The sequence below is a fragment of the Sebastes fasciatus genome, unplaced genomic scaffold (genome assembly GCF_043250625.1).
Source record: "Sebastes fasciatus isolate fSebFas1 unplaced genomic scaffold, fSebFas1.pri Scaffold_32, whole genome shotgun sequence".
Classification (NCBI taxonomy): Eukaryota; Metazoa; Chordata; class Actinopteri; order Perciformes; family Sebastidae; genus Sebastes; species Sebastes fasciatus.
Window position 1 is genome coordinate 72,501 of NW_027428189.1, and position 25,063 is coordinate 97,563.

At 34.0% G+C, this 25,063-nt stretch overlaps 1 protein-coding gene across 4 annotated transcripts in view; it reads right to left on the reverse strand.

The window, feature by feature from the left end:
* The window catches only part of LOC141763720 (TSC22 domain family protein 4-like), a 34,728-nt gene that overhangs the window by 6,411 nt on the left and 3,254 nt on the right, over positions 1 to 25,063 (reverse strand). For 3 of the 4 annotated variants that reach the window (XR_012593132.1, XR_012593133.1, XM_074628405.1), the window contains exons 2-4: positions 21,364 to 22,066; positions 21,148 to 21,281; positions 17,646 to 17,697 (exon numbers count right to left, since the gene is read on the reverse strand). Coding sequence is in view for 2 of the 4 variants with exons in the window: in XM_074628405.1 (XP_074484506.1) it covers positions 17,646 to 17,697; positions 21,148 to 21,281; positions 21,364 to 22,032 (855 nt within the window). In the remaining 2 variants the exon portion in view is untranslated. Of the gene's footprint in view, positions 1 to 17,645; positions 17,698 to 21,147; positions 21,282 to 21,363; positions 22,067 to 22,148; positions 23,065 to 25,063 lie in introns of those variants that run through there. The other variant, XM_074628406.1, reaches the window with a different exon arrangement.

A 25,063-nucleotide genomic window follows, 5' to 3' on the forward strand; every position in this document is an offset into this window, starting at 1 on the left:
AGAACTACAGTAGAATAACAGTAAAACTACAGTAGAATCCTAGTAGAACTACAGTAGAATAACAGTAAAACTGCAGTAGAATAACAGTAAAACTACAGTAGAATAACAGTAAAACTACAGTAGAATAACAGTAAAACTACAGTAGAATCCTAGTAGAACTACAATAGAATCCTAGTAGAACTACAGTAGAATAACAGTGAAACTACAGTAGAATAACAGTAAAACTAGAGTAGAATCCTAGTAGAACTACAATAGAATCCTAGTAAAACTACAGTAGAATAACAGTAAAACTACAGTAGAATCCTAGTAAAACAACAGTAGAATCCTAGTAAAACTACAGTAGAATAACAGTAAAACTACAGTAGAATAACAGTAAAACTACAGTAGAATAACAGTAAAACTACAATAGAATCATAGTAAAACTACAGTAGAATCCTAGTAAAACTACAGTAGAATAACAGTAAAACTACAGTAGAATCCTAGTAAAACTACAGTAGAATCCTAGTAAAACTACAGTAGAATAACAGTAAAACTACAATAGAATCATAGTAAAACTACAGTAGAATCCTAGTAAAACTACAGTAGAATCCTAGTAAAACTACAGTAGAATAACAGTAAAACTACAGTAGAATAACAGTAAAACTACAGTAGAATCCTAGTAAAACTACAGTAGAATAACAGTAAAACTACAATAGAATCATAGTAAAACTACAGTAGAATCATAGTAAAACTACAGTAGAATCCTAGTAAAACTACAATAGAATAACAGTAAAACTACAGTAGAATCATAGTAAAACTACAGTAGAATCCTAGTAAAACTACAATAGAATAACAGTAAAACTACAGTAGAATAACAGTAAAACTACAATAGAATCCTAGTAAAACTACAGTAGAATAACAGTAAAACTACAGTAGAATCCTAGTAAAACTACAGTAGAATCCTAGTAAAACTACAGTAGAATAACAGTAAAACTACAGTAGAATAACAGTAAAACTACAGTAGAATCCTAGTAAAACTACAGTAGAATCCTAGTAAAACTACAATAGAATAACAGTAAAACTACAGTAGAATAACAGTAAAACTACAATAGAATCATAGTAAAACTACAGTAGAATCCTAGTAAAACTACAATAGAATAACAGTAAAACTACAGTAGAATAACAGTAAAACTACAATAGAATCCTAGTAAAACTACAGTAGAATAACAGTAAAACTACAGTAGAATCCTAGTAAAACTACAGTAGAATCCTAGTAAAACTACAGTAGAATAACAGTAAAACTACAGTAGAATAACAGTAAAACTACAGTAGAATCCTAGTAAAACTACAATAGAATAACAGTAAAACTACAGTAGAATAACAGTAAAACTAGAATAGAATCATAGTAAAACTACAGTAGAATCCTAGTAAAACTACAATAGAATAACAGTAAAACTACAGTAGAATAACAGTAAAACTACAGTAGAATAACAGTAAAACTACAGTAGAATCCTAGTAAAACTACAGTAGAATCCTAGTAAAACTACAATAGAATAACAGTAAAACTACAGTAGAATAACAGTAAAACTACAATAGAATAACAGTAAAACTACAGTAGAATAACAGTAAAACTACAGTAGAATAACAGTAAAACTACAGTAGAATAACAGTAAAACTACAGTAGAATCCTAGTAAAACTACAGTAGAATAACAGTAAAACTACAGTAGAATAACAGTAAAACTACAGTAGAATAACAGTAAAACTACAGTAGAATAACAGTAAAACTACAATAGAATCATAGTAAAACTACAGTAGAATCATAGTAAAACTACAGTAGAATAACAGTAAAACTACAGTAGAATAACGGTAAAACTACAATAGAATAACAGTAAAACTACAATAGAATAACAGTAAAACTACAGTAGAATAACAGTAAAACTACAATAGAATCATAGTAAAACTACAGTAGAATCATAGTAAAACTACAGTAGAATAACAGCAAAACTACAGTAGAATCCTAGTAGAACTACAGTATAATAACAGTAAAACTACAGTAGAATCATAGTAAAACTACAGTAGAATAACAGTAAAACTACAGTAGAATAACAGTAAAACTACAATAGAATCATAGTAAAACTACAGTAGAATAACAGTAAAACTACAATAGAATCCTAGTAAAACTACAGTAGAATCCTAGTAAAACTACAGTAGAATAACAGTAAAACTACAGTAGAATCCTAGTAAAACTACAGTAGAATAACAGTAAAACTAGAGTAGAATAACAGTAAAACTACAATAGAATCCTAGTAAAACTACAGTAGAATAACAGTAAAACTACAGTAGAATAACAGTAAAACTACAGTAGAATAACAGTAAAACTACAATAGAATCATAGTAAAACTACAGTAGAATCCTAGTAAAACTACAGTAGAATAACAGTAAAACTACAATAGAATCATAGTAAAACTACAGTAGAATCCTCGTAGAACTACAGTAGAATAACAGTAAAACTACAGTAGAATAACAGTAAAACTACAGTAGAATCCTAGTAGAACTACAGTAGAATAACAGTAAAACTACAGTAGAATAACAGTAAAACTACAGTAGAATCCTAGTAGAACTACAGTAGAATAACAGTAAAACTACAGTAGAATCCTAGTAGAACTACAGTAGAATAACAGTAAAACTACAGTAGAATAACAGTAAAACTACAGTAGAATCCTAGTAGAACTACAGTAGAATAACAGTAAAACTACAGTAGAATCCTAGTAGAACTACAGTAGAATAACAGTAAAACTACAGTAGAATAACAGTAAAACTACAGTAAAATCCTAGTAAAACTACAGTAGAATCCTAGTAGAACTACAGTAGAATAACAGTAGAACTACAGTAGAATAACAGTAGAACTACAGTAGAATAACAGTGAAACTACAGTAGAATAACAGTAAAACTACAGTAGAATAACAGTAGAACTACAGTAGAATAACAGTGAAACTACAGTAGAATAACAGTAAAACTACAGTTGAATCCTAGTAGAACTACAGTAGAATAACAGTAAAACTACAGTAGAATAACAGTAGAACTACAGTAGAATAACAGTAAAACTACAGTAGAATCCTAGTAGAACTACAGTTGAATCCTAGTAGAACTACAGTAGAATAACAGTAAAACTACAGTAGAATCCTAGTAGAACTACAGTAGAATCCTAGTAGAACTACAGTAGAATAACAGTAAAACTACAGTAGAATCCTAGTAGAACTACAGTAGAATAACAGTAAAACTGCAGTAGAATAACAGTAAAACTACAGTAGAATAACAGTAAAACTACAGTAGAATCCTAGTAGAACTACAATAGAATCCTAGTAGAACTACAGTAGAATAACAGTGAAAATACAGTAGAATAACAGTAAAACTACAGTAGAATCCTAGTAGAACTACAATAGAATCCTAGTAAAACTACAGTAGAATAACAGTAAAACTACAGTAGAATCCTAGTAAAACTACAGTAGAATAACAGTAAAACTACAATAGAATCATAGTAAAACTACAGTAGAATCCTAGTAAAACTACAGTAGAATCCTAGTAAAACTACAGTAGAATAACAGTAAAACTACAGTAGAATAACAGTAAAACTACAGTAGAATCCTAGTAAAACTACAGTAGAATAACAGTAAAACTACAATAGAATCATAGTAAAACTACAGTAGAATCATAGTAAAACTACAGTAGAATCCTAGTAAAACTACAATAGAATAACAGTAAAACTACAGTAGAATCATAGTAAAACTACAGTAGAATCCTAGTAAAACTACAATAGAATAACAGTAAAACTACAGTAGAATAACAGTAAAACTACAGTAGAATCATAGTAAAACTACAGTAGAATCCTAGTAGAACTACAGTAGAATAACAGTAAAACTACAGTAGAATCCTAGTAGAACTACAGTAGAATAACAGTAAAACTACAGTAGAATAACAGTAAAACTACAGTAGAATCCTAGTAAAACTACAGTAGAATCCTAGTAGAACTACAGTAGAATAACAGTAGAACTACAGTAGAATAACAGTAAAACTACAGTAGAATCCTAGTAGAACTACAGTAGAATAACAGTAAAACTACAGTAGAATCCTAGTAGAACTACAGTAGAATAACAGTAAAACTACAGTAGAATAACAGTAAAACTACAGTAGAATCCTAGTAAAACTACAGTAGAATCCTAGTAGAACTACAGTAGAATAACAGTAGAACTACAGTAGAATAACAGTAGAACTACAGTAGAATAACAGTGAAACTACAGTAGAATAACAGTAAAACTACAGTAGAATAACAGTAGAACTACAGTAGAATAACAGTGAAACTACAGTAGAATAACAGTAAAACTACAGTAGAATCCTAGTAGAACTACAGTAGAATAACAGTAAAACTACAGTAGAATAACAGTAGAACTACAGTAGAATAACAGTAAAACTACAGTAGAATAACAGTAGAACTACAGTAGAATAACAGTGAAACTACAGTAGAATAACAGTAAAACTACAGTAGAATAACAGTAGAACTACAGTAGAATAACAGTGAAACTACAGTAGAATAACAGTAAAACTACAGTAGAATCCTAGTAGAACTACAGTAGAATAACAGTAAAACTACAGTAGAATAACAGTAGAACTACAGTAGAATAACAGTAAAACTACAGTAGAATCCTAGTAGAACTACAGTAGAATCCTAGTAGAACTACAGTAGAATAACAGTAAAACTACAGTAGAATCCTAGTAGAACTACAGTAGAATCCTAGTAGAACTACAGTAGAATAACAGTAAAACTGCAGTAGAATAACAGTAAAACTACAGTAGAATAACAGTAAAACTACAGTAGAATAACAGTAAAACTACAGTAGAATCCTAGTAGAACTACAATAGAATCCTAGTAGAACTACAGTAGAATAACAGTGAAACTACAGTAGAATAACAGTAAAACTAGAGTAGAATCCTAGTAGAACTACAATAGAATCCTAGTAAAACTACAGTAGAATAACAGTAAAACTACAGTAGAATCCTAGTAAAACAACAGTAGAATCCTAGTAAAACTACAGTAGAATAACAGTAAAACTACAGTAGAATAACAGTAAAACTACAGTAGAATAACAGTAAAACTACAATAGAATCATAGTAAAACTACAGTAGAATCCTAGTAAAACTACAGTAGAATAACAGTAAAACTACAGTAGAATCCTAGTAAAACTACAGTAGAATCCTAGTAAAACTACAGTAGAATAACATTAAAACTACAATAGAATCATAGTAAAACTACAGTAGAATCCTAGTAAAACTACAGTAGAATCCTAGTAAAACTACAGTAGAATAACAGTAAAACTACAGTAGAATAACAGTAAAACTACAGTAGAATCCTAGTAAAACTACAGTAGAATAACAGTAAAACTACAATAGAATCATAGTAAAACTACAGTAGAATCATAGTAAAACTACAGTAGAATCCTAGTAAAACTACAATAGAATAACAGTAAAACTACAGTAGAATCATAGTAAAACTACAGTAGAATCCTAGTAAAACTACAATAGAATAACAGTAAAACTACAGTAGAATAACAGTAAAACTACAATAGAATCCTAGTAAAACTACAGTAGAATAACAGTAAAACTACAGTAGAATCCTAGTAAAACTACAGTAGAATCCTAGTAAAACTACAGTAGAATAACAGTAAAACTACAGTAGAATAACAGTAAAACTACAGTAGAATCCTAGTAAAACTACAGTAGAATCCTAGTAAAACTACAATAGAATAACAGTAAAACTACAGTAGAATAACAGTAAAACTACAATAGAATCATAGTAGAACTACAGTAGAATAACAGTAAAACTACAGTAGAATCCTAGTAGAACTACAATAGAATCCTAGTAGAACTACAGTAGAATAACAGTGAAAATACAGTAGAATAACAGTAAAACTACAGTAGAATCCTAGTAGAACTACAATAGAATCCTAGTAAAACTACAGTAGAATAACAGTAAAACTACAGTAGAATCCTAGTAAAACAACAGTAGAATCCTAGTAAAACTACAGTAGAATAACAGTAAAACTACAGTAGAATAACAGTAAAACTACAGTAGAATAACAGTAAAACTACAATAGAATCATAGTAAAACTACAGTAGAATCCTAGTAAAACTACAGTAGAATAACAGTAAAACTACAGTAGAATCCTAGTAAAACTACAGTAGAATCCTAGTAAAACTACAGTAAAATAACAGTAAAACTACAATAGAATCATAGTAAAACTACAGTAGAATCCTAGTAAAACTACAGTAGAATCCTAGTAAAACTACAGTAGAATAACAGTAAAACTACAGTAGAATAACAGTAAAACTACAGTAGAATCCTAGTAAAACTACAATAGAATAACAGTAAAACTACAGTAGAATCATAGTAAAACTACAGTAGAATCCTAGTAAAACTACAATAGAATAACAGTAAAACTACAGTAGAATAACAGTAAAACTACAGTAGAATAACAGTAAAACTACAGTAGAATCCTAGTAGAACTACAATAGAATAACAGTAAAACTACAGTAGAATCCTAGTAGAACTACAGTAGAATAACAGTAAAACTACAGTAGAATAACAGTAAAACTACAGTAGAATCCTAGTAAAACTACAGTAGAATCCTAGAACTACAGTAGAATAACAGTGGAACTACAGTAGAATAACAGTAAAACTACAGTAGAATCCTAGTAGAACTACAGTAGAATAACAGTAAAACTACAGTAGAATAACAGTAAAACTACAGTAGAATCCTAGTAAAACTACAGTAGAATCCTAGTAGAACTACAGTAGAATAACAGTAGAACTACAGTAGAATAACAGTAGAACTACAGTAGAATAACAGTGAAACTACAGTAGAATAACAGTAAAACTACAGTAGAATAACAGTAGAACTACAGTAGAATAACAGTGAAACTACAGTAGAATAACAGTAAAACTACAGTAGAATCCTAGTAGAACTACAGTAGAATAACAGTAAAACTACAGTAGAATAACAGTAGAACTACAGTAGAATAACAGTAAAACTACAGTAGAATAACAGTAGAACTACAGTAGAATAACAGTGAAACTAAAGTAGAATAACAGTAAAACTACAGTAGAATAACAGTAGAACTACAGTAGAATAACAGTGAAACTACAGTAGAATAACAGTAAAACTACAGTAGAATCCTAGTAGAACTACAGTAGAATAACAGTAAAACTACAGTAGAATAACAGTAGAACTACAGTAGAATAACAGTAAAACTACAGTAGAATCCTAGTAGAACTACAGTAGAATCCTAGTAGAACTACAGTAGAATAACAGTAAAACTACAGTAGAATCCTAGTAGAACTACAGTAGAATCCTAGTAGAACTACAGTAGAATAACAGTAAAACTACAGTAGAATCCTAGTAGAACTACAGTAGAATCCTAGTAGAACTACAGTAGAATAACAGTAAAACTGCAGTAGAATAACAGTAAAACTACAGTAGAATAACAGTAAAACTACAGTAGAATAACAGTAAAACTACAGTAGAATCCTAGTAGAACTACAATAGAATCCTAGTAGAACTACAGTAGAATAACAGTGAAACTACAGTAGAATAACAGTAAAACTAGAGTAGAATCCTAGTAGAACTACAATAGAATCCTAGTAAAACTACAGTAGAATAACAGTAAAACTACAGTAGAATCCTAGTAAAACAACAGTAGAATCCTAGTAAAACTACAGTAGAATAACAGTAAAACTACAGTAGAATAACAGTAAAACTACAGTAGAATAACAGTAAAACTACAATAGAATCATAGTAAAACTACAGTAGAATCCTAGTAAAACTACAGTAGAATAACAGTAAAACTACAGTAGAATCCTAGTAAAACTACAGTAGAATCCTAGTAAAACTACAGTAGAATAACAGTAAAACTACAATAGAATCATAGTAAAACTACAGTAGAATCCTAGTAAAACTACAGTAGAATCCTAGTAAAACTACAGTAGAATAACAGTAAAACTACAGTAGAATAACAGTAAAACTACAGTAGAATCCTAGTAAAACTACAGTAGAATAACAGTAAAACTACAATAGAATCATAGTAAAACTACAGTAGAATCATAGTAAAACTACAGTAGAATCCTAGTAAAACTACAATAGAATAACAGTAAAACTACAGTAGAATCATAGTAAAACTACAGTAGAATCCTAGTAAAACTACAATAGAATAACAGTAAAACTACAGTAGAATAACAGTAAAACTACAATAGAATCCTAGTAAAACTACAGTAGAATAACAGTAAAACTACAGTAGAATCCTAGTAAAACTACAGTAGAATCCTAGTAAAACTACAGTAGAATAACAGTAAAACTACAGTAGAATCCTAGTAAAACTACAGTAGAATCCTAGTAAAACTACAATAGAATAACAGTAAAACTACAGTAGAATAACAGTAAAACTATAATAGAATCCTAGTAAAACTACAGTAGAATCCTAGTAAAACTACAATAGAATAACAGTAAAACTACAGTAGAATAACAGTAAAACTACAATAGAATCATAGTAAAACTACAGTAGAATCCTAGTAAAACTACAATAGAATAACAGTAAAACTACAGTAGAATAACAGTAAAACTACAATAGAATCCTAGTAAAACTACAGTAGAATAACAGTAAAACTACAGTAGAATCCTAGTAAAACTACAGTAGAATCCTAGTAAAACTACAGTAGAATAACAGTAAAACTACAGTAGAATAACAGTAAAACTACAGTAGAATCCTAGTAAAACTACAATAGAATAACAGTAAAACTACAGTAGAATAACAGTAAAACTAGAATAGAATCATAGTAAAACTACAGTAGAATCCTAGTAAAACTACAATAGAATAACAGTAAAACTACAGTAGAATAACAGTAAAACTACAGTAGAATAACAGTAAAACTACAGTAGAATCCTAGTAAAACTACAGTAGAATCCTAGTAAAACTACAATAGAATAACAGTAAAACTACAGTAGAATAACAGTAAAACTACAATAGAATAACAGTAAAACTACAGTAGAATAACAGTAAAACTACAGTAGAATAACAGTAAAACTACAGTAGAATAACAGTAAAACTACAATAGAATCATAGTAAAACTACAGTAGAATCATAGTAAAACTACAGTAGAATAACAGTAAAACTACAGTAGAATAACGGTAAAACTACAATAGAATAACAGTAAAACTACAATAGAATAACAGTAAAACTACAGTAGAATAACAGTAAAACTACAATAGAATCATAGTAAAACTACAGTAGAATCATAGTAAAACTACAGTAGAATAACAGTAAAACTACAGTAGAATCCTAGTAGAACTACAGTATAATAACAGTAAAACTACAGTAGAATCATAGTAAAACTACAGTAGAATAACAGTAAAACTACAGTAGAATAACAGTAAAACTACAATAGAATCATAGTAAAACTACAGTAGAATAACAGTAAAACTACAATAGAATCCTAGTAAAACTACAGTAGAATCCTAGTAAAACTACAGTAGAATAACAGTAAAACTACAGTAGAATCCTAGTAAAACTACAGTAGAATAACAGTAAAACTACAGTAGAATAACAGTAAAACTACAATAGAATCCTAGTAAAACTACAGTAGAATAACAGTAAAACTACAGTAGAATAACAGTAAAACTACAGTAGAATAACAGTAAAACTACAATAGAATCATAGTAAAACTACAGTAGAATCCTAGTAAAACTACAATAGAATAACAGTAAAACTACAGTAGAATAACAGTAAAACTACAGTAGAATCCTAGTAAAACTACAGTAGAATAACAGTAAAACTACAGTAGAATCCTAGTAAAACTACAGTAGAATAACAGTAAAACTACAGTAGAATCCTAGTAAAACTACAGTAGAATAACAGTAAAACTACAGTAGAATCCTAGTAAAACTACAGTAGAATCCTAGTAAAACTACAGTAGAATCCTAGTAAAACTACAGTAGAATCCTAGTAAAACTACAATAGAATAACAGTAAAACTACAGCAGAATAACAGTAAAACTACAGTAGAATAACAGTAAAACTACAGTAGAATCCTAGTAAAACTACAGTAGAATCCTAGTAAAACTACAGTAGAATAACAGTAAAACTACAATAGAATAACAGTAAAACTACAGTAGAATAACAGTAAAACTACAATAGAATAACAGTAAAACTACAGTAGAATAACAGTAAAACTACAGTAGAATAACAGTAAAACTACAGTAGAATAACAGTAAAACTACAGTAGAATCCTAGTAAAACTACAGTAGAATAACAGTAAAACTACAGTAGAATCCTAGTAAAACTACAGTAGAATCCTAGTAAAACTACAGTAGAATCCTAGTAAAACTACAATAGAATAACAGTAAAACTACAGTAGAATAACAGTAAAACTACAATAGAATCATAGTAAAACTACAGTAGAATCCTAGTAAAACTACAATAGAATAACAGTAAAACTACAGTAGAATAACAGTAAAACTACAGTAGAATAACAGTAAAACTACAATAGAATCATAGTAAAACTACAGTAGAATCCTAGTAAAACTACAGTAGAATAACAGTAAAACTACAGTAGAATAACAGTAAAACTACAATAGAATAACAGTAAAACTACAGTAGAATAACAGTAAAACTACAATAGAATCATAGTAAAACTACAGTAGAATCATAGTAAAACTACAGTAGAATAACAGTAAAACTACAGTAGAATAACAGTAAAACTACAGTAGAATCCTAGTAAAACTACAGTAGAATCCTAGTAAAACTACAGTAGAATCCTAGTAAAACTACAATAGAATAACAGTAAAACTACAGTAGAATAACTGTAAAACTACAGTAGAATAACAGTAAAACTACAGTAGAATCCTAGTAAAACTACAGTAGAATAACAGTAAAACTACAGTAGAATCCTAGTAAAACTACAGTAGAATCCTAGTAAAACTACAATAGAATAACAGTAAAACTACAGTAGAATAACAGTAAAACTATAATAGAATCCTAGTAAAACTACAGTAGAATCCTAGTAAAACTACAATAGAATAACAGTAAAACTACAGTAGAATAACAGTAAAACTACAATAGAATCATAGTAAAACTACAGTAGAATCCTAGTAAAACTACAATAGAATAACAGTAAAACTATAGTAGAATAACAGTAAAACTACAATAGAATCCTAGTAAAACTACAGTAGAATAACAGTAAAACTACAGTAGAATCCTAGTAAAACTACAGTAGAATCCTAGTAAAACTACAGTAGAATAACAGTAAAACTACAGTAGAATAACAGTAAAACTACAGTAGAATCCTAGTAAAACTACAATAGAATAACAGTAAAACTACAGTAGAATAACAGTAAAACTAGAATAGAATCATAGTAAAACTACAGTAGAATCCTAGTAAAACTACAATAGAATAACAGTAAAACTACAGTAGAATAACAGTAAAACTACAGTAGAATAACAGTAAAACTACAGTAGAATCCTAGTAAAACTACAGTAGAATCCTAGTAAAACTACAATAGAATAACAGTAAAACTACAGTAGAATAACAGTAAAACTACAATAGAATAACAGTAAAACTACAGTAGAATAACAGTAAAACTACAGTAGAATAACAGTAAAACTACAGTAGAATAACAGTAAAACTACAATAGAATCATAGTAAAACTACAGTAGAATCATAGTAAAACTACAGTAGAATAACAGTAAAACTACAGTAGAATAACGGTAAAACTACAATAGAATAACAGTAAAACTACAATAGAATAACAGTAAAACTACAGTAGAATAACAGTAAAACTACAATAGAATCATAGTAAAACTACAGTAGAATCATAGTAAAACTACAGTAGAATAACAGTAAAACTACAGTAGAATCCTAGTAGAACTACAGTATAATAACAGTAAAACTACAGTAGAATCATAGTAAAACTACAGTAGAATAACAGTAAAACTACAGTAGAATAACAGTAAAACTACAATAGAATCATAGTAAAACTACAGTAGAATAACAGTAAAACTACAATAGAATCCTAGTAAAACTACAGTAGAATCCTAGTAAAACTACAGTAGAATAACAGTAAAACTACAGTAGAATCCTAGTAAAACTACAGTAGAATAACAGTAAAACTACAGTAGAATAACAGTAAAACTACAATAGAATCCTAGTAAAACTACAGTAGAATAACAGTAAAACTACAGTAGAATAACAGTAAAACTACAGTAGAATAACAGTAAAACTACAATAGAATCATAGTAAAACTACAGTAGAATCCTAGTAAAACTACAATAGAATAACAGTAAAACTACAGTAGAATAACAGTAAAACTACAGTAGAATCCTAGTAAAACTACAGTAGAATAACAGTAAAACTACAGTAGAATCCTAGTAAAACTACAGTAGAATAACAGTAAAACTACAGTAGAATCCTAGTAAAACTACAGTAGAATAACAGTAAAACTACAGTAGAATCCTAGTAAAACTACAGTAGAATCCTAGTAAAACTACAGTAGAATCCTAGTAAAACTACAATAGAATAACAGTAAAACTACAGCAGAATAACAGTAAAACTACAGTAGAATAACAGTAAAACTACAGTAGAATCCTAGTAAAACTACAGTAGAATCCTAGTAAAACTACAGTAGAATAACAGTAAAACTACAATAGAATAACAGTAAAACTACAGTAGAATAACAGTAAAACTACAATAGAATAACAGTAAAACTACAGTAGAATAACAGTAAAACTACAGTAGAATAACAGTAAAACTACAGTAGAATAACAGTAAAACTACAGTAGAATCCTAGTAAAACTACAGTAGAATAACAGTAAAACTACAGTAGAATCCTAGTAAAACTACAGTAGAATCCTAGTAAAACTACAATAGAATCCTAGTAAAACTAAAATAGAATAACAGTAAAACTACAGTAGAATAACAGTAAAACTACAATAGAATCATAGTAAAACTACAGTAGAATCCTAGTAAAACTACAATAGAATAACAGTAAAACTACAGTAGAATAACAGTAAAACTACAGTAGAATAACAGTAAAACTACAATAGAATCATAGTAAAACTACAGTAGAATCCTAGTAAAACTACAGTAGAATAACAGTAAAACTACAGTAGAATAACAGTAAAACTACAATAGAATAACAGTAAAACTACAGTAGAATAACAGTAAAACTACAATAGAATCATAGTAAAACTACAGTAGAATCATAGTAAAACTACAGTAGAATAACAGTAAAACTACAGTAGAATAACAGTAAAACTACAGTAGAATCCTAGTAAAACTACAGTAGAATCCTAGTAAAACTACAGTAGAATCCTAGTAAAACTACAATAGAATAACAGTAAAACTACAGTAGAATGACAGTAAAACTACAGTAGAATAACAGTAAAACTACAGTAGAATCCTAGTAAAACTACAGTAGAATAACAGTAAAACTACAGTAGAATCCTAGTAAAACTACAGTAGAATCCTAGTAAAACTACAATAGAATAACAGTAAAACTACAGTAGAATAACAGTAAAACTATAATAGAATCCTAGTAAAACTACAGTAGAATCCTAGTAAAACTACAGTAGAATAACAGTAAAACTACAGTAGAATAACAGTAAAACTACAGTAGAATAACAGTAAAACTACGATAGAATCATAGTAAAACTACAGTAGAATAACAGTAAAACTACAGTAGAATAACAGTAAAACTACAGTAGAATAACAGTAAAACTACAATAGAATAACAGTAAAACTACAGTAGAATAACAGTAAAACTACAATAGAATCATAGTAAAACTACAGTAGAATCATAGTAAAACTACAGTAGAATAACAGTAAAACTACAGTAGAATCATAGTAAAACTACAGTAGAATAACAGTAAAACTACAGTAGAATCATAGTAAAACTACAGTAGAATCATAGTAAAACTACAGTAGAATAACAGTAAAACTACAATAGAATCATAGTAGAACTACAGTAGAATAACAGTAAAACTACAGTAGAATCCTAGTAGAACTACAGTAGAATAACAGTAGAACTACAGTAGAATAACAGTAAAACTACAGTAGAATCCTAGTAGAACTACAGTAGAATAACAGTAGAACTACAGTAGAATAACAGTAAAACTACAGTAGAATCCTAGTAGAACTACAGTAGAATCCTAGTAGAACTACAGTAGAATAACAGTAAAACTACAGTAGAATCCTAGTAGAACTACAGTAGAATAACAGTAAAACTACAATAGAATAACAGTAAAACTACAGTAGAATAACAGTAAAACTATAATAGAATCCTAGTAAAACTACAGTAGAATCCTAGTAAAACTACAATAGAATAACAGTAAAACTACAGTAGAATAACAGTAAAACTACAATAGAATCATAGTAAAACTACAGTAGAATCATAGTAAAACTACAATAGAATAACAGTAAAACTATAGTAGAATAACAGTAAAACTACAATAGAATCCTAGTAAAACTACAGTAGAATAACAGTAAAACTACAGTAGAATCCTAGTAAAACTACAGTAGAATCCTAGTAAAACTACAGTAGAATAACAGTAAAACTACAGTAGAATAACAGTAAAACTACAGTAGAATCCTAGTAAAACTACAATAGAATAACAGTAAAACTACAGTAGAATAACAGTAAAACTAGAATAGAATCATAGTAAAACTACAGTAGAATCCTAGTAAAACTACAATAGAATAACAGTAAAACTACAGTAGAATAACAGTAAAACTACAGTAGAATAACAGTAAAACTACAGTAGAATCCTAGTAAAACTACAGTAGAATCCTAGTAAAACTACAATAGAATAACAGTAAAACTACAGTAGAATAACAGTAAAACTACAATAGAATAACAGTAAAACTACAGTAGAATAACAGTAAAACTACAGTAGAATAACAGTAAAACTACAGTAGAATAACAGTAAAACTACAATAGAATCATAGTAAAACTACAGTAGAATCATAGTAAAACTACAGTAGAATAACAGTAAAACTACAGTAGAATAACGGTAAAACTACAATAGAATAACAGTAAAACTACAATAGAATAACAGTAAAACTACAGTAGAATAACAGTAAAACTACAATAGAATCATAGTAAAACTACAGTAGAATCATAGTAAAACTACAGTAGAATAACAGTAAAACTACAGTAGAATCCTAGTAGAACTACAGTATAATAACAGTAAAACTACAGTAGAATCATAGTAAAACTACAGTAGAATAACAGTAAAACTACAGTAGAATAACAGTAAAACTACAATAGAATCATAGTAAAACTACAGTAGAATAACAGTAAAACTACAATAGAATCCTAGTAAAACTACAGTAGAATCCTAGTAAAACTACAGTAGAATAACAGTAAAACTACAGTAGAATCCTAGTAAAACTACAGTAGAATAACAGTAAAACTACAGTAGAATAACAGTAAAACTACAATAGAATCCTAGTAAAACTACAGTAGAATAACAGTAAAACTACAGTAGAATAACAGTAAAACTACAGTAGAATAACAGTAAAACTACAATAGAATCATAGTAAAACTACAGTAGAATCCTAGTAAAACTACAATAGAATAACAGTAAAACTACAGTAGAATAACAGTAAAACTACAGTAGAATCCTAGTAAAACTACAGTAGAATAACAGTAAAACTACAGTAGAATCCTAGTAAAACTACAGTAGAATAACAGTAAAACTACAGTAGAATCCTAGTAAAACTACAGTAGAATAACAGTAAAACTACAGTAGAATCCTAGTAAAACTACAGTAGAATCCTAGTAAAACTACAGTAGAATCCTAGTAAAACTACAATAGAATAACAGTAAAACTACAGCAGAATAACAGTAAAACTACAGTAGAATAACAGTAAAACTACAGTAGAATCCTAGTAAAACTACAGTAGAATCCTAGTAAAACTACAGTAGAATAACAGTAAAACTACAATAGAATAACAGTAAAACTACAGTAGAATAACAGTAAAACTACAATAGAATAACAGTAAAACTACAGTAGAATAACAGTAAAACTACAGTAGAATAACAGTAAAACTACAGTAGAATAACAGTAAAACTACAGTAGAATCCTAGTAAAACTACAGTAGAATAACAGTAAAACTACAGTAGAATCCTAGTAAAACTACAGTAGAATCCTAGTAAAACTACAATAGAATCCTAGTAAAACTACAATAGAATAACAGTAAAACTACAGTAGAATAACAGTAAAACTACAATAGAATCATAGTAAAACTACAGTAGAATCCTAGTAAAACTACAATAGAATAACAGTAAAACTACAGTAGAATAACAGTAAAACTACAGTAGAATAACAGTAAAACTACAATAGAATCATAGTAAAACTACAGTAGAATCCTAGTAAAACTACAGTAGAATAACAGTAAAACTACAGTAGAATAACAGTAAAACTACAATAGAATAACAGTAAAACTACAGTAGAATAACAGTAAAACTACAATAGAATCATAGTAAAACTACAGTAGAATCATAGTAAAACTACAGTAGAATAACAGTAAAACTACAGTAGAATAACAGTAAAACTACAGTAGAATCCTAGTAAAACTACAGTAGAATCCTAGTAAAACTACAGTAGAATCCTAGTAAAACTACAATAGAATAACAGTAAAACTACAGTAGAATGACAGTAAAACTACAGTAGAATAACAGTAAAACTACAGTAGAATCCTAGTAAAACTACAGTAGAATAACAGTAAAACTACAGTAGAATCCTAGTAAAACTACAGTAGAATCCTAGTAAAACTACAATAGAATAACAGTAAAACTACAGTAGAATAACAGTAAAACTATAATAGAATCCTAGTAAAACTACAGTAGAATCCTAGTAAAACTACAGTAGAATAACAGTAAAACTACAGTAGAATAACAGTAAAACTACAGTAGAATAACAGTAAAACTACGATAGAATCATAGTAAAACTACAGTAGAATAACAGTAAAACTACAGTAGAATAACAGTAAAACTACAGTAGAATAACAGTAAAACTACAATAGAATAACAGTAAAACTACAGTAGAATAACAGTAAAACTACAATAGAATCATAGTAAAACTACAGTAGAATCATAGTAAAACTACAGTAGAATAACAGTAAAACTACAGTAGAATCATAGTAAAACTACAGTAGAATAACAGTAAAACTACAGTAGAATCATAGTAAAACTACAGTAGAATCATAGTAAAACTACAGTAGAATAACAGTAAAACTACAATAGAATCATAGTAGAACTACAGTAGAATAACAGTAAAACTACAGTAGAATCCTAGTAGAACTACAGTAGAATAACAGTAGAACTACAGTAGAATAACAGTAAAACTACAGTAGAATCCTAGTAGAACTACAGTAGAATAACAGTAGAACTACAGTAGAATAACAGTAAAACTACAGTAGAATCCTAGTAGAACTACAGTAGAATCCTAGTAGAACTACAGTAGAATAACAGTAAAACTACAGTAGAATCCTAGTAGAACTACAGTAGAATAACAGTAAAACTACAGTAGAATAACAGTAAAACTACAGTTGAATTCAAACTCACCATGGCCTGCTCAATTTTGTTGTCGATGGCGATCAGACTGTTACTGGAACTACTGTAAGACACAGAGAGACACACAGGTGAGAGACAGACAGGTGAGAGAGAGACAGGTGAGAGAGAGACAGGTGAGAGAGAGACAGGTGAGAGAGAGACAGGTGAGAGATAGACAGGTGAGAAAGACAGACAGGTGAGAGAGACAGGTGAGTGAGAGACAGGTGAGAAAGACAGACAGACAGGTGAGACACAGACAGGTGAGAAAGAGAGACAGGTGAGACACAGACAGGTGAGACAGAGAGACAGGTGAGAGAGACAGACAGGTGTGAGACATCATATCAGTGGTTAGATGGTCAGAAGGCGTGTTGACCTCCAGGTGAATCTGAGCACACCTGCAGCAGAAGGACCGCCCCCTCCATGTGGTTGCCATGGTTACCTGTGGCAGAACAGCAGCAGTGACATCATGGTGGCTTCAGAGCCCCGCCCACTGGGCGGAGCTCTAACTGGGACTGACCAATGAGGGTGCAGGCCCGGGGGCGGGGCGACGTGAGGCCGACCCCAGGAGGGAGGGGTCAATGACCTCTGACTCATCGGTTTGGGTTCAGAGGTCGTCGGCCCGGCGCCCGGCCAGGACTCCCTGACCCCTGACACGTGACCTTTGACAATCCTCCGATCCCGTAACACAACGGGTGTCTCTGGTTGCTTGGCAACAAGCTGCAGAGTCCTGAGGGGGAGGGGCGGGGTCGTTGGAGGACGCCGCTGGGGACGAGAACAAGGGGTGGGGCCAGAGAGGGGAGGGGACGGCCGTCGCCCTGAAATCATTTTCTTTACGCTACCAAACATCTCCGACCAATCATAGCCCACCGTCAAACACGAACGTCCAATCAGAGGCCACCTACAGACTGCTGACCCTCTGTCGTCTCTGGTCCAATCACAGCCCACCGTCAAACACGAACGTCCAATCAGAGCCCAGCTACAGACTGCTGACCCTCTGTCGTCTGGTCCAATCACAGCCCACCGTCAAACACGAACCTCCAATCAGAGCCCAGCTACAGACTGCTGACCCTCTCCTGTCCCTCGTTAAGGTCCAGACTCTTCAATGTCCCTCGTTAATAAAGTTAATTATTTTGTGTCCAGCCTGCCTGTGATTGGCTGGTTCTCTGTGAGCTCACAGATCCTTGAGAGCGCCGTCCAATCAGCAGCAACAGCAGCAGCAGATGTCTCAGGGAGTCCAGATGTTGACTCTGTTTCTCTGTGTCTCCTCTAAACCAGAGACAGACATCAGGTATTCTGTCTCTCCCACACAGACTCACTCTCTGCTCTCCGATTGGCTGCTGTCTCATTCCAGCTCCCGCCCACTCACTGTAACAGCCAATAGAAACACTGCTGTAGACTCCAGCTCCCGCCCACTCACTGTGACAGCCAATAGAAACACTGCTGTAGACTCCAGGTCCCGCCCACTCACTGTGACAGCCAATAGAAACACTGCTGTAGACTCCAGGTCCCGCCCACTCACTGTAACAGCCAATAGAAACACTGCTGTAGACTCCAGGTCCCGCCCACTCACTGTGACAGCCAATAGAAACACTGCTGTAGACTCCAGCTCCCGCTCACTCACTGTAACAGCCAATAGAAACACTGCTGTAGACTCCAGGTCCCGCCCACTCAGACTGAGTCTGAACACAGAGCTTCATTCATTCACACAGTTTCTAATTTATTCACTCAAATTCTTCTTCTGAAGATTCAAACTGTTTCATCAGAAAATTATTATTATTATTTCCGGAAATAATAAATATATCTGATAAAATTAAATATATCAGAAAATAATAATTGTTTCAGATAATAATGAATGAATGAATGAATAGCTCCATTATTCCTCTTAATACCACACACACTGCTCTGACAATCAGCTGACCTGTGTGTGTGTGTGTGTGCGTGTGCGTGTGTGTGTGTGTGTGTGTGTGTGTATGTGGTATGTAGGTCAGCTGTGTGTTAGCTTCAGATCAGCAGCATTAAACCACCCTGTGACAGATCATTTAACTCATTCACACTAATATTCATATAAACAGCAGGTTCTGAAGTAAATTATGATTAATGTGAACGGAGCGTGTTCAGATGGAGAGCTGTGTGATCTGCTGATGTTGTTCAGCTTCATACCAGTCTCAACACAACTGGCCGACAGCAAATATGCTGCTTTATGTAAATGTATGTATATATTTATTATAGTAACTCAATTAACAACACAAAACAATGACAGATATTGTCCAGAAACCCTCACAGGTACTGCATTTAGCATAGAACAATATGCTCCAATCACAACATGGAAAACTGGACAGTATCCCCTGCATACAGATGCAGATATAGGACAGTATCACCTGCATACAGATGCAGATATAGGACAGTATCACCTGCATACAGCTGCAGATATAGGACAGCATCACCTGCATACAGCTGCAGATATAGGACAGCATCACCTGCATACAGCTGCAGATATAGGACAGTATCCCCTGCATACAGCTGCAGATATAGGACAGTATCACCTGCATACAGCTGCAGATATAGGAGAGCATCACCTGCATACAGCTGCAGATATAGGACAGTATCCCCTGCATACAGATGCAAATATAGGACAGTATCACCTGCATACAGCTGCAGATATAGGACAGCATCCCCTGCATACAGATGCAGATATAGGACAGTATCCCCTGCATACAGATGCAGATATAGGACAGCATCCCCTGCATACAGATGCAGATATAGGACAGTATCACCTGCATACAGCTGCAGATATAGGACAGCATCCCCTGCATACAGCTGCAGATATAGGACAGCATCACCTGCATACAGCTGCAGATATAGGACAGTATCACCTCCATACAGATGCAGATATAGGACAGTATCCCCTGCATACAGATGCAGATATAGGACAGTATCACCTCCATACAGATGCAGATATAGGACAGTATCACCTGCATACAGATGCAGATATAGGACAGTATCACCTGCATACAGCTGCAGATATAGGACAGCATCCCCTGCATACAGATGCAGATATAGGACAGTATCACCTGCATACAGCTGCAGATATAGGACAGCATCCCCTGCATACAGCTGCAGATATAGGACAGCATCACCTGCATACAGCTGCAGATATAGGACAGTATCACCTCCATACAGATGCAGATATAGGACAGTATCCCCTGCATACAGATGCAGATATAGGACAGTATCACCTCCATACAGATGCAGATATAGGACAGTATCACCTGCATACAGATGCAGATATAGGACAGTATCACCTCCATACAGATGCAGATATAGGACAGCATCCCCTACATACAGCTGCAGATATAGGACAGCATCACCTGCATACAGATGCAGATATAGGACAGTATCCCCTGCATACAGATGCAGACAGACAGGTAAAGACACGAGGATATAGAGTACATCAGTAAATATGACTTCAGTCTCACAACAACACTGCAATCAAATGAAGACAACAGAGAGCTACCTGTCGTCCCCCGGCAGGTTGAAGATGGTTTGGTCCAGACTGAAGGCTGCTGGGGTCTGAATGGGGGTCAGAGTGGGATGGTACGGTCCAGCGGGGGGGGAGCTGGGCTGAGAGTGAGACAGCCTGAGGACAGACTGGAAGAGAGAGAGACAGGTGAGTGGGTATGGACACTTATTGAAGCTTTTCTCTTCCTCCAATAGAAACGTGTGTTTGTACCCGTCCTGCAGAGTCAACGTCCAATCGTAGCGGAGGAGGGACATTTCGGGGGCGGGGTGAAGGAGGTGGACGGGTGGAGTCAAAACCCTGAGCTCCCATTGGCTCCTTGCGATCCAGGAGCCGGATGTTGATTGGCTCTTGGTGTGTCGGGGAGGGCGGTCCGCTGCGCAGTACGAGACCCGCCCCCTCCCTGCCTCTGATTGGCTGAGCCAGCAGGTGGGCGGTGTCCTGGGAGTAGACTCCGCCTCTGTCCATGTCCCGGCCAATCATCTCCAGGGATTCCAGGGAGTGGGCGTGTCTCATGGTGTCCATCACCCGCCTGAACCCCACCCCTTCCTGGCGCTCCATAAAGTCCGTGCAAGTCCATCGCCCACGGCGAAACGGCTCGCCGTGCCCACCGCCGCCGGCCCCGCCCACCACCAGCCTCACCACCCTGAACCTGGAGCAAGACCCCGCCCCCTGCCCCGAGGCATCATGGGAGATGTATTTCCTCTTAGGAGAGGGCGTGGTCGGCTGGGAGGAGCTTCCCTGAGGGCTGCAGGAGGAGGAGGCTGCTGATTGGAGGACAGTCAGGACTATGCTGGGAGCTGATTGGCCGGCTGGAGTTTGGTTGAAGTCTGAGGTCACGCTGGTGATCTGGAAGCCACTCCTCTTTTTACCACCGCTCATCCTCACACACACACACTACACACTGAAACACACACTGAAACACACAGAGAAAAACCCATTAATGTGACTTACGAGGACACAGGTCCACGTCCTGATCTGACCTGTTACAGGTTTACCTGCTGCTGTCACCAAACAGGAGACGAGTCCTCACAGCGTCTGTTTGGACTCATGTCCCCATAATGTATAAAAACCAACACAGTACCAGCTGACGTTAAATACAGGTTATCGTTAAACAACACTGTCTCATCACACATCCTGTCTGTGTCTCTCTCCTCTTGTTATGGTCAGTGTCTCACCACACATCCTGTCTCTCTCTCTCTCTCTTCTTGTTATGGTCAGTGTCTCTCGCCCCGCAGCTTTCGTCTGTAACTCATGTTCTTCTTCTGTATTTCCTGTTTCCTCTGACTCACTCTGTTCTGTTGTTGGTTGCTTCAGTCGGCCGCCTGTTGCACAACCTGGATTAACATGGCTGTGTGTGTGTGTGTGTGTGTGTGTGTGTGTGTGTGTGTGTGTGTGTGTGTGTGTGTGTGAGTTCAGTTCAGGTTCTGCAGGATCTCAACTGTTGAAACCACAATCACATACAGTCAGTCTGAACATGTACTGCTGTGTACTTCACTACTAGTACTCTGAGTATTTGTACTCTGAGTATTTGTATGAAGTGAGGGTCATCTCAACATCCTTCCAGATGGTTCCAGATGGTTCCAGATGGTTCCAGATGGTTCCATGACGGCGGAGGTTTACAGCACTAATACTAAAGAATGTTCTTGATTCATGGTGACGGGGTCAGAGTTCTACTGGATCTTGTACTGTGTTGTGTACTTGAAGTACTTTTGTTGGGAAACTTTAGGGAACTGCATCATAGAGAGTTTTTATTTGTTATTTTGGATATTGCTAAACAAAATGTGAGGGAACGCTAGACTAAATGTGAGGGAACATTAGACTAAATGTGAGGGAACACAGAGCTAAATGTGAGGGAACATTAGACTAAATGTGAGGGAACACAGAGCTAAATATGTGGGAACGCTAGACTAAATGTGAGGGAACACAGAGCTAAATGTGTGGGAACGCTAGACTAAATGTGTGGGAACACAAGACTAAATGTGAGGGAACACAGAGCTAAATGTGAGGGAACATTAGACTAAATGTGAGGGAACACAGAGCTAAATATGTAGGAACGCTAGACTAAATGTGAGGGAACACAAGACTAAATGTGAGGGAACACAGAGCTAAATGTGTGGGAACATTAGACTAAATGTGAGGGAACACAAGACTAAATGTGAGGGAACACAAGACTAAATGTGAGGGAACATTAGACTAAATGTGAGGGAACACAGAGCTAAATATGTAGGAACGCTAGACTAAATGTGAGGGAACACAAGACTAAATGTGAGGGAACACAGAGCTAAATGTGAGGGAACACAAGACTAAATGTGAGGGAACACAAGACTAAATGTGAGGGAACATTAGACTAAATGTGAGGGAACACAGAGCTAAATGTGTGGGAACATTAGACTAAATGTGAGGGAACACAAGACTAAATGTGAGGGAACATTAGACTAAATGTGAGGGAACACAGAGCTAAATGTGTGGGAACATTAGACTAAATGTGAGGGAACACAAGACTAAATGTGAGGGAACATTAGACTAAATGTGAGGGAACACAAGACTAAATATGAGGGAACATTAGACTAAATGTGTGGGAACACAAGACTAAATATGAGGGAACATTAGACTAAATGTGAGGGAACATTAGACTAAATGTGATCCAGACTAAGGTTCTGGTCTAACAGTGATCCAGACTAACATCGATCCAGACTAACAGTAATCCAGACTAAGGTTCTGGACTAACAGTGATCCAGACTAACAGTGATCCAGACTAACAGTAATCCAGACTAAGGTTCTGGACTAACAGTGATCCAGACTAACAGTAATCCAGACTAACAGTAATCCAGACTAACATCAATCCAGACTAAGGTTCTGGACTAACAGTGATCCAGACTAACAGTAATCCAGACTAAGGTTCTGGACTAACAGTGATCCAGACTAACATCGATCCAGACTAACAGTAATCCAGACTAACATCGATCCAGACTATGGTTCTGGACTAACATCGATCCAGACTATGGTTCTGGACTAACATCGATCCAGACTAACAGTGATCCAGACTAACAGTGATCCAGACTAACAGTAATCCAGACTAAGGTTCTGGACTAACAGTGATCCAGACTAACAGTAATCCAGACTAACAGTGATCCAGACTAACAGTAATCCAGACTAAGGTTCTGGACTAACAGTGATCCAGACTAACAGTAATCCAGACTAACATCAATCCAGACTAAGATCAATCCAGACTAAGGTTCTGGACTAACAGTGATCCAGACTAACAGTAATCCAGACTAAGGTTCTGGACTAACAGTGATCCAGACTAACATCGATCCAGACTAACAGTAATCCAGACTAACATCGATCCAGACTATGGTTCTGGACTAACATCGATCCAGACTAACAGTAATCCAGACTAACATCGATCCAGACTAACAGTAATCCAGACTAACATCGATCCAGACTAAGGTTCTGGACTAACATCGATCCAGACTAACAGTAATCCAGACTAACATCGATCCAGACTAACAGTAATCCAGACTAACAGTAATCCAGACTAAGGTTCTGGACTAACAGTGATCCAGACTAACAGTAATCCAGACTAACAGTAATCCAGACTAAGGTTCTGGACTAACAGTGATCCAGACTAACAGTAATCCAGACTAACAGTAATCCAGACTAAGGTTCTGGACTAACAGTGATCCAGACTAACAGTAATCCAGACTAACAGTAATCCAGACTAAGGTTCTGGACTAACAGTGATCCAGACTAACAGTAATCCAGACTAACAGTAATCCAGACTAACAGTAATCCAGACTAACAGTAATCCAGACTAAGGTTCTGGACTAACAGTGATCCAGACTAACAGTAATCCAGACTAAGGTTCTGGACTAACAGTAATCCAGACTAACAGTAATCCAGACTAAGG